Source organism: Magallana gigas, chromosome 5 (genome assembly GCF_963853765.1).
Source record: "Magallana gigas chromosome 5, xbMagGiga1.1, whole genome shotgun sequence".
Taxonomy (NCBI): Eukaryota; Metazoa; Mollusca; class Bivalvia; order Ostreida; family Ostreidae; genus Magallana; species Magallana gigas.
The window spans coordinates 52,817,707-52,833,780 of NC_088857.1; the positions used below are offsets into that span (position 1 = coordinate 52,817,707).

The 16,074-nt window shown below is 32.5% G+C and overlaps 2 protein-coding genes across 2 annotated transcripts in view; both read left to right on the forward strand.

The window, feature by feature from the left end:
• LOC105320587 (uncharacterized) overlaps positions 1–16,074 on the forward strand; it is an 87,257-nt gene that overhangs the window by 34,247 nt on the left and 36,936 nt on the right. The gene's annotated exons all lie outside the window — the stretch shown is intronic.
• LOC136275336 (uncharacterized) lies at positions 1,281–7,511 on the forward strand. Its single transcript, XM_066084162.1, has 7 exons — positions 1,281–1,527; positions 1,757–2,068; positions 3,391–3,516; positions 5,558–5,845; positions 5,983–6,255; positions 6,364–6,678; positions 7,507–7,511. The coding sequence occupies exons 1-7, from the start codon at positions 1,380–1,382 to the stop codon at positions 7,509–7,511; spliced, it is 1,467 nt and encodes a 488-aa protein (XP_065940234.1). The 5' UTR covers positions 1,281–1,379.

Below are 16,074 nucleotides of genomic sequence, written 5' to 3' on the forward strand. Positions count from 1 at the left end.
CATGGCGGAAAGTCTATGGCGAGTCAACCAGATACTATGGGTCTTACAACTTTAATTTAAAATATGCAAAAAAATATGCATACAATAAAGCTGCTTTGTCCAATTTTATATCAAATTTTGTGCACGCTTTTAAACGATGGTTATGCTAAGTTTATGTATAATAATACACATTTGCAGTAGTTTTTTTCAGTCAATTAAGCCAAATTTCAAGGAAAAAAATTATGTACAAAATGTGTTAAGAAAACAAACGACATAGTAGATTATTGCGTTACTTCGCCTCAGGATAAAATTCACCCCTGACGTCGAGACGGGTATGGCTGTGTTAGAACTTTTGACATCGCTATAAATAAAGGGGTAATGTTCAGGCAAATTACAAATAAAGATGTGTACGTTTTGTTCGCTAATATTTCTGAAGTTTGCTTTGTTTACAATCGATGCATAGCATGCGGGTTGAATCACCCCAATCATTCGAGGGACGAAACTATACGGTTCCTTTAACTAAACATTCCCATGATGCATTTTGGTTTGTTTTTTCGTTTGCCCAAAAAGAATTATTTTTATTTACTTTGAATATTTCCAACTTTGAAAGGGGACCGATTTTGCTGGTAGGGAAAAGTCATCAATAACTTTTTAAGATATATGGTTTGTATGGAAAATTATTTGATACTGTAATAACAAAAAAATCGGACCAAGCAGCTTTAACGTTTTTTAATTTCATAAATGTTTATACCCGAACAGATTAGTAGGAAACCTTATACATTAGTTTGTAAACAATAAACAAATTGTGTCCTGCGGCTATATGAAAAATGATGTATTGATGTATAAATAAATCTTATTTGGAACAGTGATGAAAATTATCATAGTACAAATTGACATAAAGAACAAAATTTAGAAATACGACGCACTAATACCCACGCACTGATTTGGAATAAAATACAAGTTTGTATTTTTTTGAATTCCCTACTTCAACAGAAAGTCCACGTACATGTATGTATCATCTAATTGAGTTTTTTTTTTTTGGGGGGGGGGGGGTCCGACGGTTATTTGACTCTGCCGGGAGGGGGGTCTAAGGCTCTTTTGGGATATTTTAAATTTTACGTTCAAGAAATTCTCAACTCTGGACCCCCCCCCCCCCCTCCTCTCGACCCGTTTTACCGAAAAAATGAACAAAATATATTGTTAAACATATTAAGCATTGTTTCATATTAATGTGCAAAGACTAAGTGTTCATTCCCGCGCTTGCACGGAATATTATCTAGCCAATTATATATTTCAGCTTTACCTCGTTTTTACTGTTCAAAAGTATACGTTTTGGAAAGTTGCTTTAAGCGTCTACAACACAGTGCAGATGAGAAATAGAATGTAAAAAAGATACCAATATGTCTCTACATTGCGAGAGGTCAACATATGGACTGACTGGATTCATATTCCTTCTGCCAATTTGTATCAAAGGTACAACAGGACGGCAAGACATTACACCCGGTGTGACAACAACTCTAGAGCCTTATATAACAGCAAGTGCTCTTTGTAAGAAATATGAAAATTATGTCTTTTTTTTAGCACATATACATTTTATTTGTTAATTCTGTCTTCAAATTCATTTCTATAATTTTCTTTATTAACATTTTTGTTTTGAAATGAATGATATTTTTAACAGACAAATCTGAATTGCATTATAATTAATATTAAGTGCAAAAATTTGAAAACCCTGTGTTGGATAAAGCTAACCCTGTTCACACTAGAGATGTCTTTCTAGCTTGCCCGGTCATCATACTTGTTCCAGAAATCCTTTACGCAGATTATGGGAAGAAAGTTCAATTTCAAGGGTCAGTTGAAGCCAAATTGGAATACCCAACTGATGGACGTTGGCAAAAAATAAGTAACGGTGTTGTACTGAAAAGTATTGACACTAATACAGCCAAATATCGAAATACAAGTACGTTGCCTCCTATTCAACTTGTGATAAACAATGCAGACTACGATGACGTAGGAGAGTACCGTCTACAAGTCAGAATTTCTAACGGCTGGTGTTCAAGCACTACGTTCCAACTTCAGCATATATACGGAGGTATGCTTTATTTTTATCAAAGAAAAATAATTAATGGAATTCAATGGTTGTTGACCACAATTTATACTGATGCAGATCGACCTTTAATTTGATAAAGAAAAGTTTGTTGAGCGAGGAGTGACACTTAAAAAGCAATGTTTAAATATCATAGAATAGTAAAAACTATGCTAGGGAGCCATTTTTCAGGCTTGATATTCTAAAGTTTTGAAGTACCACCTTAACCCTGTTTTAGCGTAGAGCTGAGTATTTACGTTATGATCCAGGGCGTTGAATCATAGTAAAATATCGAGGGAGATTAATGTAGTCAAGTATCAGTAATCAGTAGTCTTGAAAACGTCAGATCATATTTATACGGCAATATACATGATGATCGCTCTTAATGCGACTGTAGTCTAGAAACTGTATACACTTTTGACAAAAAGAATGAACGAGATTTATGAAATAGGGATGATCCACACGTTTCTGTTTTATAAGCTCTTGGGTATCAGAAATTGAGGGGAAAAGTTGCTGTCAAATTGGTTTGATAAATGATAATAAAGCACAGAAGATTAAAGTATTCTGAATCTATCGTAAAAGACAGTTACGTTGTCAATCAAGAAGAATAAAAGGCATTTGGTACACCTGAATGATATGTTCTTTTAGATTGAACCAATGATATCATAGGTGATATTTGTATTTATAAAATCAAATCTTGCCTTTTTGGTAGGATTTTCAAATCTCTAAGAAACAGATCTAAAGTTTGTATTGATATATCTAAAATTTTCATCTTTATTTCGGGTATTTATTTCATTGTCCTAACCTTGTCTGGATCTAGAATAATTAAAGTGCCAATAATTCAAAGAGTTGTATATAAATGTTAAAGAGAAAAGCCTATCCCTTGAATTTATGATAGAACCAGTTTAACAAAAGCTTGGACTTTGGGTAGTTGGTGTCAAACAGCAATGTGACGTAGGCATGTCTACTTCATTGCTGGCCACTCAGCCATGGCTCTTTGAAATCAACACGATTTGTCTGGGTTTTGAGCTAAGACTTCGCAGTCGGTGTATATTTCATTTGAAATCAGCCTAATTTTTCACTTGTTTTGACGCAAGAATTAGATTCTAGTAGTTTGTCCTACTGAAAGTCCAAGGCCTTGTTAAAATGGTTCTGATATATGAACTAAGCAAGAGGGATGAGACAACAGATTAGTTATTAACTACCACCGTGAACTCCCCGTTCTCGAACCCCTCTAAGTTATGCGGCAATAGACACATCAAATATTGCAACATTTTCAATGCCATGCAGTGTTTAGAAAAAATTACGTTTGTCTTCTATTTATATAGTTCTAGGGTACAATGAGAGCTGCAATCATACTAGAGAATGTGATGAAAGAAAACTACTACAATGTGAAAGCAGTGCATGTTTGTGTAATGATTTGTATTATCCCTATGGTCAAACTTGTTATCCAAGTAAGTAAGACTACAGTTTTTATGATTATGTTATATTAAGCTTAAATATGACACGAAGTCGGTGAATAATTTGATCGTCGTAATAATTTTCATGTTCTTTCAAATGTTATTTGATATGTATTGACATCCACTCAAAATGTTTTCTTTTCTTTTCATTTTTTTAAAGAAAATAGATTTTAATATATTTGAAACTAACAGGGCTTAACTCTAAACCATCCGATTCTTTATAGTTTAAAAACATGAATTAACAGAAAAAATGCTTTTAAATGCATGGTTCAGCTTAATAAATAGAGAAAAGTTCAAATAACAATAAGAGATAATGCAAAATAATGACATTGATGTCTTGATGTCTTTCTACACTGTTTGGGATAGTTTTTTCATTAATAAGTTTGAGATTCACTGATAACACGGTCAACTTCTTGCACGGGTGGTCCATACACTTCATGGTATATAATGATTGACTTTTTGTGCTAATTGACAGGAGCTAGTATCATAGACCCACTTTTATTCGCTTTTTATGAATAAGATTCAACCTATTCACCTGTAAACAATGTACAGATATAGCCAGACGATATCCAAAAAAGACATATCCAATTCATTCATGGCAAAAACACGTGTTTCCGTGATTGTTATGGATATTTATGTACATACCAGGTATGGTTTTATATGAAGTCACTACATAGATGCACAACGTTAACCGGTTATTTTGCAAAGAAGTAGTATGTAACGTAAAAGTACACGCAAAAGCAAATAATTCCATAAATAATATATACATGTAATTAGCCTCCTTTATGTTCACATATGTTTTAAGTCGGAACAAGATAATTTCAACTATAAGCTGTAAGCTCAAGTGATCCTTAAATGTCGGCCCTGTGCCAATCTGCCCTTCTGTCCATCTTTATTTATGTAGACTTTTTAGATTTTCAAATTCTTCCCAAGTCCCATTTGGCCAATTTCATCTAAGCTTAGCACAATGCATCCTTGTGTAAAGGGGATTCAGATTCATTGAAATTATATGTCCCTTCTCAAAAGGAGATATGAGTGGGAGCAATCTCAGGTGCATGTAGATTAAAATCAAACCTGTTCAAATAATGATCCCCGGAGGTATGGTGAGGCCATAGTGGGAGAACGGAGTACATGTTTTACATTAGAATATACACGTACATGTATAAAGAAAAATCTGTTAAATCTTGTTTTAAATAAACCAAAACGAAATGCCGGAAATGCTGTTAATTGTGTAGATGCATCCTCAGGTAGGAAAAATTACGGTTTGTTATTTTGATCCACACACACACACACACACACACACACACACACACACACACACACACACACACACACACACACATATATATATATATATATATATATATATATATATATATATATATATATATATATATATATATATATATATGTATATATATCTTCATCTTAAAAATTAAAAAATACCAAAAAGTTGAGAGAAGTTGTAACATGTGTGAAAGCTACTTCAAATAGTGTAGATTCAAGAGATCACACAAGAGAATTGAATTTTTACCTCAAAAATGCAAATGTTATTTTTTTTATGATATTTAATGTACTTGTTTTATTGTAAAGAAAACCCTTAGGTTAAATTTTACTAGGCGTACATGTAATCGTATCTAAACGTGCAATGAGATCATGTCAGGTCGTGTCGTCTAACATATGTTTATCGTGCCTTACCGTAACAATGATCAACGTATCGCAGACAATGTATTTACTCGCATCACTTCTTAAAAATTTAATGATATTATGTAGAAGTTCTACGATCAGCTTTGATATAAATGTAAATATATTTATGAGGTGAATTAAGTTGGAAATACGCGTTTAAAACTGGATATTATTTATATCTTGATTCTAGTTTAAGAAATGTTTTTTACATAGCCTTTCTGGTGGAAGATATAGTAAGCATTACAGTGATTAGATTAAAAGTTTTTTTAACGGATTACCGACTGTAAAATTTTTTAAATCAAACTTTTGCAATAAAACTCTCTAAACGCTTACTATTTTATTTTTTCAGGAAATCATTTAGAGGCAAATATTGTAAACTCTATCATTAATGCGTCATCGATTCATTTTGAATGGAAAAATTCGTCGCACTCTGATTTGATACAGGAGTACATCGTAAGTATAATCGACGGCAACGGAACAACCATAACGAATACATCGGTAGGCAAACAGACACGCTTCAACCTCCAATATGAATTCATCCATGGAAACATATATTATTGTATATTTTCAACTAATGTGAAAATCGGACACACAGGGGAGTTGTTTACTGTCATTAAGGAAAAACAAATGGTCTTAGGTATGAGCTAACATTCATTTAGTATATCTGTAACAAAGTAGCATAAATATTATTATTATGATACGTTTTACAGTAAGCTAACTCGAGTGAAAATGCTTCCTAGTTATTAATTTTTGATACGATGATTGTATTTCTAGCTCCCTTACCCCCCGGTCAAATAGACAAACATAACAGCAGCTTCCATCCAGAAAAGTTACATCTGAAATGGACTGTGCCAATTAACAACACAAGGGTTGATTCCTACTCCGTCATTATTCTTTATGAATACGGGGAACGATTCTCTTCCTCCTGGTCGAATGAAGTTACTCTCCCCTATAGATTCCAACCTGACAAAAACTACACAGTAACACTATATGCAATCAGTTATGGAAGCTACAGTCCAAACTACACGGAGGTGATTCATACATTGCGTGAGTAAAAATCGTTCTGTCTTATAAATTTTCTTCTCTTTAAATTGTCCTTGTAACTAAAATACATTGTATACCGATTACTTATGCAGTCTCTTCATTTACAATTAGGTACTCCTGTTTTGACGATTACTCCTTCCGGTTACCAAAGCATACCTTATCTATCGAACCTGGAAATCAAATGTACAATAAGGAACCATTCTGGTTTTCCTCCAATATTGGAAACAAAATGGCAGAGAAACAAACAGGATTTGAACATTTCAGATTTATTGTACAAAGGCAGTTCTCTGGATCTGATGAACCCCAAACTTGTCATCAATCGGATAGATTTTGATATAAATTATTATGTGCAATATCAATGTATGGCAAGGAACTCGGAGGGCTGGGGATCAAGTACCTACGATATTCATATTGCTGTTATTGGAAGTAAGTGTTCATCATTACATATCATACAATAAATACAAATTGAAGGGCTAGGTTCAAGTCTTTTCAACTAGTTTATATATAATTTATACTTTTTTTATGACATAAAGTATTTGGTTTAGATTCTAAATTGTTAAAACCGTCATCTTAGGACTAATACATAGAAATGCATAGGGAAAATGTTAAAAATGCTTCTCCTTTAAAACTATTATGCTGCGATTTGTCAGATTACTAATCCCAGGATAATAGTGAACATTATTATACCTTTGTGGATATTTTCGCATAAAATTTCAATAAATGAATTACTTTTTACTATTTATTACGAATAAACACGGTATTCTATCTAACCGTGAACTAGTTTCCGTGCTATCTGCCCATGATGAATAACCATCCTCTCGACCCTGCTCACTGGCAGTTTTGATTTCCCTCGTTTGATAACTCAGAGCACCTTAGATGTAATCCTAGTTGCTACCTTAAATTCAAAGTCTGAAAACTTAAATTGTTTAACCATTAAGAGGGCTTAATTATCGTAGTAGTTTTTAGATTGTGTTGATCTTCTTTAAAAGGGAATTCTATATAATAATAAAGAAAATGCCAAAATTAAAATAATAAAATATATGGACTTTTTCTTTATTCAATAATAGTTATTAGTCCCCCTCGACAATAACTATTTCACTCGGCTTTGCCTCGTGAAATAGTTGCTGTCTTCAGAGACTATGAACCTGCTATTGTCCTCTTTGCCAGAAAATAAGTAACGTTATATGCTGGCTCCCAAAAGGGCTTCAAAATTCAACATAAAAAATATAATGTTTAATTTCGTTGTCAATATAGGATAACGATTTTAAGAAATACTCCTAGTAAAGCATCGTCGGAAACCCATGGCGCATACGCTTACTGAGCGTATGCGAGACTGGCCGTGAGTTTCCGACGATGCTAGTAAAGTAACCTTTTTCGTTGATTTAAATAATATCATTTTCCAGCTTTATTTTAACTTCGGGACATCTTAAAGCTGACATGAATTCATGAAAGCATTTGGTCGCCACATTAGTTACGATCGCTCCTAAACTTCGACTGGGATACAAATACCAGCCGAGAAAGTTACGGTCGGTTGCTTTTCGATCGAGACATTTAGGTTGCATGGACGTCTGAATGATAGAACTACATAATATCGCAATATGTTTGTAATATGATTAAGGAAACTACAAATCATAAAATATAAAAGATGGTTTATTCTTAGATAGAAATTCCAATTTATCCACATTATCTTGCACAGACAGTGATGTGCTGTCTTACTTCGCATGCACACTCAACACGTGTGTTGTTCATATAGAGTACATAATGCCCACGTCTTATATCGGACACGGCCGCACTACTTCCAACCAGTAGATAAGTGATGGCAAATCCAAGAATGTATAAACAACGTTAACATCGCCTCTATCAGTTTTTAACTCCTATTTCTAAAGGCCCTGTCCACAGGGGCCAAGCCCGTTTTACATTAATTTCAATGTAACCATAAATAAAGAAAGGGTCGAACTCTGACCCAGATAAAAAACTACCAGCTCGCTTCAAAAGCCAAATAAATCAATTAATGTTTGAAACACTAGCAATATGCATGTATTATTCAGAAAAATAGTCTGATATACACTCATGCCGAATTTCAAGTTGATGGGTCTTAAAATAGTGGAGATATACGTCATTATTCTCTCGAAGTCGCCAGTTTATTTTTACTCGGACATTTATCGGTCCAGGGGTCACGATAGGATTTTGCCTATGACAACAGCAGTGTTGCAACAAGTCGAGAAACATTCGCACTATTTTTTTAAAATCTCACATCAAACGTATGCTACTTACATCTTAAATTCCGATGAAATTCCTTAAATACTCTCCAAACTGAACTTTTATTCTGCAGCCATAGACCAGGGGCCCGTTTCACTAAAAGGCGTAAGATACGAGGAAACTTAAGTTAGGCCCTAGGGCGTACGCCAAAATTTAGTCCGGCGTAAATTGCGTTTCACTAAGAGGCGTACGCCTGGCCGTAAATACTGGTATCGGACTAAGTTGAGGCCAGACTTACGTCCTTAACAACGAGCTTCTGCACATGCGCATACAGATAGATAGATAGATAGATAGATACTTTTTATATAGATAGAAAGATAAAAACCTGTCAATTGTGTTTGCGTGAGAGAGAGAGATTACTTTTGGTTACTTTTGATTCAGTACATTGTTGTTAAAAATTAATCCTGTTAATTAAGTGACAAAATCACACGGCAAAACTTGCTGAAATGTTTTATTTGAAGGATATATTTGATGAAGCATATAGGATTTATTAACTCAACAGAACTATTTTGTTATCGATGTCTACGGTGATTTGACCATACTTCGAACACTCTTGGAATTTTTCTTTTGATCACGCATCAATTATGGCCCGAGAATAAATATGTTTCATTAAATTTTCTGGTTTTCTCTTGCTTAATCATTGAAAGAAAAAATTAGTGAATTTGTTTAAACATAGAAAATTAACGAATTAATGCAGTAATGAGCTATTTAACCATGGATTGGACAATACTAAGCAAGCATTGGGACAACCATACAGTAAATATTAAAAATAACATAATTTTCATATTTCATGAAAAACCCCCAAGAGTTTCGGATAAATATATTTATTACTTTCATATTTAGATTTGTGTCTCTGTAAAATGTGGAGCAAACAATGACAGAGGAAATAATTGATGAATTCCGAGGCTCATTTTTTTTTCACAATTTGTTTCAGAAGTTAGTTTTTTTTCGAATTATTTAAGTGAAAGGATACATTTTCACTTGTTTCTTTCAAATGCCGAATATTACAATTACCTTTGTGTAAAATGTGTGTTACAAAGTTTCTAATGATGGCGTATTTTACGATACCTATATTGCTATTTCTTTGACAATGTGATAGTCAAATTCTTGATAAATAAAGTTCATCAGTTCTAATTCAGGAAAACATTAAACACACCATAAGTACATGCATTCTTTAATTTGTAAATGTTTTTCCAAAGTTATCCGATCCAAGGTAAAGATGTATGTGTCCGATATATGATGAACTAATCATAAACTAACCATGTACACTTACAAGTGTAATTAGTATATTGAACGAGGCTTGATATAAATTTAAAGTTAATATAGAGTAGGTGTATGTAACCTACGAAATAAAATCTATTTAATCTGGAGTCAGTGTTTTGCATCGGTTGTATGATATATTTTAAAAAAAATTAAGGACTTTTGACGACTCTAAAATACAGTTGGAGCTTTCATCATATTTTAGTATTTACATTTTTACAATATTGAAGATACTTTTGTGATCAACCTTATTTTAACTACCTAAGCATGACTCCTTTTACTCACCAAAAGTGACATAAAAAAGAGGAAAAAATTAAGGTCAATTCACTTATAGACTTTTAAATTTCAAAATATCCTGCTCACACATATTTTGCGTGGAAGTTGGGGGGGAAATGAAATGCATGAAATGCTACTCATTTCTTTAACAAATATACCTTTGTACTACACGTGCATCGTGTATGTATATTTTCAGCATTATTAATTGCCAAATCTACTAAAATATATGAAACGTAAATCAAATTATTGAATAAAAATAATCGAATGAAAACTATCTATCGATTGTCTAAATATGTCGTTTTAAGATGTAAACGGCAAGTGCAAATATAAAGAATGTGCATAAAACATAGTAAGACAATTTCTATTCGAGCATTGGTACCACCTATCAAAACTCTCTTTTTTCTTAAATTCATATGAAATTGATAAAATTAAATGACAAATTGTACAATTTAACATTACGGTCAGCACTGATATTCTCAGCAACAGAATTAGCAATCATTTCATGTTTACGCCATAAGTTACGACTACCCTTGGCTAGGCGTAGATTTTTGGCTTAACTTTCAGGCCGGGCGCAAAGTTACGCCTTTTAGTGAAACGGACCTTAGTCCAAATATTTGACTTAAGTCCGGACTTACGCCAGGCGTGAGGTTACGCCGGGCGTACGCCTTTTAGTGAAACGGGCCCCAGACCGGCCATTGTGATAGCTAATGTTAAACTCAGTTTCATTGGTTAATGTTCCTGATGGTCCAATCAGAATTAGTCTTTCTCGAAGACGTCAAAATGGCTGGCCCTGTCAGAATTCGAAGTCAATGTTGTTGCAGAATAAAAGTTCAGTATGGAGAGTATTTAAGGAATTTTTTCGGAGTTTTTGTATGTAAGTAGCTTGCGTTTGATTTTAAAAGATTAGTGCGAATGTTTCTTGACTTGTTGCAATACTGCTGTTGTCATAGGCAAAATCCCATCGTGAGCCCTGGAGCCCGTTTCACTTAAAGGCGTACGCCCGGCGTAACTTTACGCCTGTCGTAAGTCCGGGCTTAAGTCAAATATTTGGACTAAGGTCCGTTTCACTAAAAGGCGTAACTTTGCGTCCGCCTTAAGTTAAGACAAAAATCTACGCCTAGCCAAGGGTAGTCGTAACTTATGGCGTAAACAGGAATTGACCGCTAATTCTGTTGCTGAGAATATCGGTGCTGACCGTAATGTTAAATTGTACAATTTGTCATGTAAATTTTATTAATTTCATATGAAATTAAGAAAATAGAGAGTTTTGATAAGTGGTACCAATTCTCAAATAGAAACTTACTTACCATGTTTAATGCACACTCATTATATTTGCACTTGCCGTTTACATGTCAAAATGACATATTTAGACAATCGATATATAGTTTTCATTCTATTATTTTTATTCAATAATTTGATTTACGTTTCATATATTTTTGTATAAATTGGGCAATGAATGACGCATAAAATATACATACATGATGCACATGTAGTACAAAGGTATATTTGTATAAGAAATGTCTAGCATTTCAAGCATTTCAATCCCCCTCCCCCCAACTTCCACACAAAATATGTGTGAGCGGGATATTTTGAAATTTAAATTGAATAATTGACTTTTATATACTAGTATTCCTATTTTTAAATTTCATTTTTGGTGAGTAAAATAATTTTTTAAAAATATTAGATAATTTATTTATCATACAACTGATGCAAAACACTGACTCCAGATTAAATAGATTTTATTTTGTAGGTTACATACACCTACTCTTTATTAACTTTAAATTTATATGAAGCCTCGTTCAATATACTTAATACACATATAAGAGTACTTGGGTAGTTTATGTTGAGTCCACCATACGTTCGACACATACATCTTTACCTTGGATCTGATAATTTTGGTGAAACATTTACAAATAAACGTGCATACACTTATGGTTTGTATGTACCCTTTCACTTAAGGTATCCCACTCCTCAATGTTGTTGTATCAAGATTTTCTTGAGAAGTATATCATTGAAATCTGTAGACAAAACAAACTTAAAAAATACAAAGATAATGGGGGATCAGTATCCATCCCTCTAAGTTATGGCCAATTTAATTTGACCTTTTTGCACCTAAAATGCAATTTCATCCTGATTAGGATTTGTTGTCAGTATTTTTGATTAAGCAAACTTATTTCTTCAAATATTGTTTTTAATTATGCACAATGGTCACACTGAATAGAGGGATTACGAAAAAAAATTGTATAAAGCTGCATAATTTTTTGTGTGACCTTTTTGCACTTAAAATAGACAATTTCTTTAATAGTTACAATTTGATTTGAAATAAAAACTTTTTAAATATCAAGAATTTTATAAGATTAATCCAGTTTGCCTAAATATGTATTCAGTATCATTTTGACATAATATAACATGGGGGTCAGTGATGTCAAATTTTAGATATAGGGCTTCAAAGGTAAAATTCTCGCAAAATTTGGCTTAAAAAATTCAGACATGTTCTATATATATGCATGATTTTATGCTAAACGGCTATCACATTCACAAGATTTGATTTTGTACATGTCACACAGAACCTATAAAATATGTTACAAACCTATCAAATGATAAAAATGTGAATGATGATTAAAGTATAATAAAAAGAAAAGTATATTGAAAACTCATAAAATTGCTTGTTTCTGTCATTTTCGTCTAAAAAACCTTCCGCACGAAAAAATAGTTCCCCAAAAAACTTGTTTGTTTCTTGAATTCAAATGGATTTTCTTTATGAATGTTGTGTAATTATGAAATAATAATCTATCTGTGATGATTAAATAAATAAAATCATATTCATTTTAAATATAATGATCATCTGCGCAATGAAGTCAAAACATGAGGAGTAAATACCTTAAATAATTCGAAAAAAAACTAACTTCGGAAACAAATTGTGTAAAAAAAAATTAGACTTGAAATTCATCAATTATTTCCTAGGTCATTTTTGCTCCACATTTTACATTGACACAAACCTTAATATGAAAGTAATAAATATACAATCCGAGCCTCTTCTCTTTTTTTTGGGTTTTTTTTTTGCATGAAATGTTAAAATTTCGTTATTTTTAGCATCTGTTGTATGGTTGTTCGATGCATGCTTAATATTGTGCAATCCATGGACAAAAAGCTCATTACTGCATTAATTCGCTATATTTTCTATTTTTTAACAAATTCACTGATTTTTTTTCAATGATATAATGCAAGAGGAAACCAGAAAATTTAATAAAAAAATATTTATACTCGAGCCATAATTGACGCATGATCAAAAGAGAAATTCCAAGGGTGTTCGAAGCATGGTTAAATCACCGTAGATATCGATAACAAAATAGTTCTGTTGAGTTAATAAATTTGGATGAACATATCCTGTATGCTTCACCAAATATATTTTTCAAATAAAACATTTCAGCAAGTTTTGCTGTGTGATTTTGTCACTTAACAGGATTAATATGCCTTAATACTTTACGGTTCTCTCTCTCTCTCTCTCTCTCTCTGTCTCTCTCTCTCTCTCTCTCTCTCTCTCTCTCTCTCTCTTATTATCCAATTATCCTTTGTTTTGTATACAAATATATCAATAATATGCCACTCTGTAAACTGGTAAATTATACTTCATACTATAAACTATATTCTATGATTATTTTATAACATCACTTCTCGACTTGGTAAAAGAAAAAAAGAAAAGAAACTATATATCGATTGTCTAAATATGTCATTTTTTAAAAATGTAGACAGGAAGTGCAAATTTAAAGAGAATGTGCATAAATCACGGTAAGAAAGTTTCTATTCGAGAATTGGTACCACCTATCAAAAACTCTCTTTTTTCTTAATTTCATATGAAATTAATAAAATTTACATGACAAATTGTACAATTTAACATTACGGTCAGCACCGATATTCTCAGTAACAGAATGAGCAGTTAATTCCTGTTTACGCCATAAGTTACGACTACCCATGGTTAGGCGTAGATTTTTGTCTTAACTTTAGGCGGGCGCAAAGTTACGCCTTTTAGTGAAACGGACCTTACGAAAATTGGACTTACGACGGGGGTAAGGTTACGCCGGGCGTACGCCTTTTAGTGAAACGGGCCCCAGGTCTACAAAAAGACCTGTTATTAGTTGTTAAAAAACACAGAAAAGATGTTTCTTTCCATGGTGAACACTCTTTACTTTTTCTTTTATGTCAGTTCCTATAACTTGTACTTAAAAAGCTAATATTTATAGTCACGTCATAGATGTACAATGTCGACTTTTATCTATCAATCAACAGTCATTTATTTTTTTTTGGTGAAATTAGAATATGTTTTATTGATTGTTTTGTTTATTATCCCGGTAATTTACAAAAGTGCGCAACTAATGCGCTAAAAACCCAAAGTCGTCCACATTTCAGTAGAGACGCTTAGTTACAACTTTAAATCATCTAGCATTTTATAAAAAGAAAGTGTTTTTTTCAGGTATCAAATTTCAGCAATCCTGTAATTACAGTAAAGAATGTTTGCATTATTCATATGTAATGTGCATCAGCAATGAATGCTTATGTTCTAACAATTACTACCACAAAGAGAAGGTTTGCTACCGTAGTAAGTATACTTACTTTATCTCTGTTTTGTTTTGACGCCACGAATAATACAAAACTTTAATCATTGGTTACACATAAAAGATAAATTATTTTAAAATAGAATTTTTTATTATTTGGAAAAAATACAATTTAAAAGCTCAATCAGAATGAAGTATTTATTTTCCCAGATAAACAAATAATATGTAAAACCATTTGTTATCATATTAGTATTTGTTCAACCAGACAAATAGTTGTTACATCAGAGCAAAAATAATATACGTATGTTTTAATACATTCATTCAAATATATGACCATTTTTTGTAAACAGGATACAATTTATGGGCACAGAGTATCAACATCAGAAGCTCTTTTTGTAATATTTCAATGACTTGGAAACATCCTCGGGACGCAGATCTAATAACCGGATACGAAGTTTTCATAGAAGAAAAAACCGGATACAGCTGGAAGAAGTTTGACAGAATTAATGTTGGAAACAACACGAATTTTACATCTCCGTGCACACTACAATCTGGACGGTTATACCGAACCTACATCCGATCTCAAATTGCATTAAGGAACCCATCACAAAACATATCTGTAGACTCTTACCAAAACTACATGAACTTTTCCAGAACATACGAGGAGACCATACTAGGTACTTGAACTTTCTTCGATATATACCAGTGTAGCAATCAAACATAATTCCTATACATTTTCGAATACGTTTTGGTCAATAATCTTGTAATGATATTTTGAAAAATCTATGAATAAATCGATGTATAGTTTGTTACCAGAAAATATTTAATTTAGCGGAGCTAAACACATTTACACGAACCAGTGCTTTGTATATATAGTTTGTGTTTGTTTGCCGTAAGAATTCCACAGTTTACTTTTAAGTTAGACTAATTAGTATTTAAACTTTAAACGTTTATTAAAATAACAGAGTCAATTTAAATTGCATTACTGTAAAAACTTTTACAGTTTCGGCCATCGCTCCAAGATTTTGTTGATTGGTACATTTTTCATTAGACCTTATTTGGACTATGACAAAAATATGGAACATAGACAAAAAAAAAAAAAAACAACAGAAAAGTTCTAAAAAAAAATAATGGCACTATTTGGAGGTTTTAATCTGATAAGCATCAATCAGTTTGAATCAACATGTTCCAAGTATTGAACGAATTTAAGGGTAACCCTCGATGTTATAGTGGATTTACAATGTTTTGTGCAATCCTTTTTACGCTGTTTTTTTCACTATTCCTAATGGAATGACTTGTATATTATGATTCGTGATAGGAATTATCCGTGTGATACTTTTTGCATTATGAATTCTTGGTCAACATCTTAATTTCGTTCTGATTTAGCACTCTGTACTTTTCTACAAACTTATCTTCTAAAAAAAAATGTAGCACTGTAGTCATCTTAATACACACAGAGGAGGGTTCGTGTTCA

Excerpts from the sequence above, each read along its gene's own strand:
- LOC136275336 (XM_066084162.1), top strand. The coding sequence starts at position 1,380 with ATGTCTCTACATTGCGAGAGGTCAACATATGGACTGACTGGATTCATA. Across the intron at positions 1,528-1,756 it reads TATAACAGCAAGTGCTCTTT|CTTGCCCGGTCATCATACTT; the intron begins GTAAGAAATATG and ends ATGTCTTTCTAG. Across the intron at positions 2,069-3,390 it reads ACTTCAGCATATATACGGAG|TTCTAGGGTACAATGAGAGC; the intron begins GTATGCTTTATT and ends CTATTTATATAG.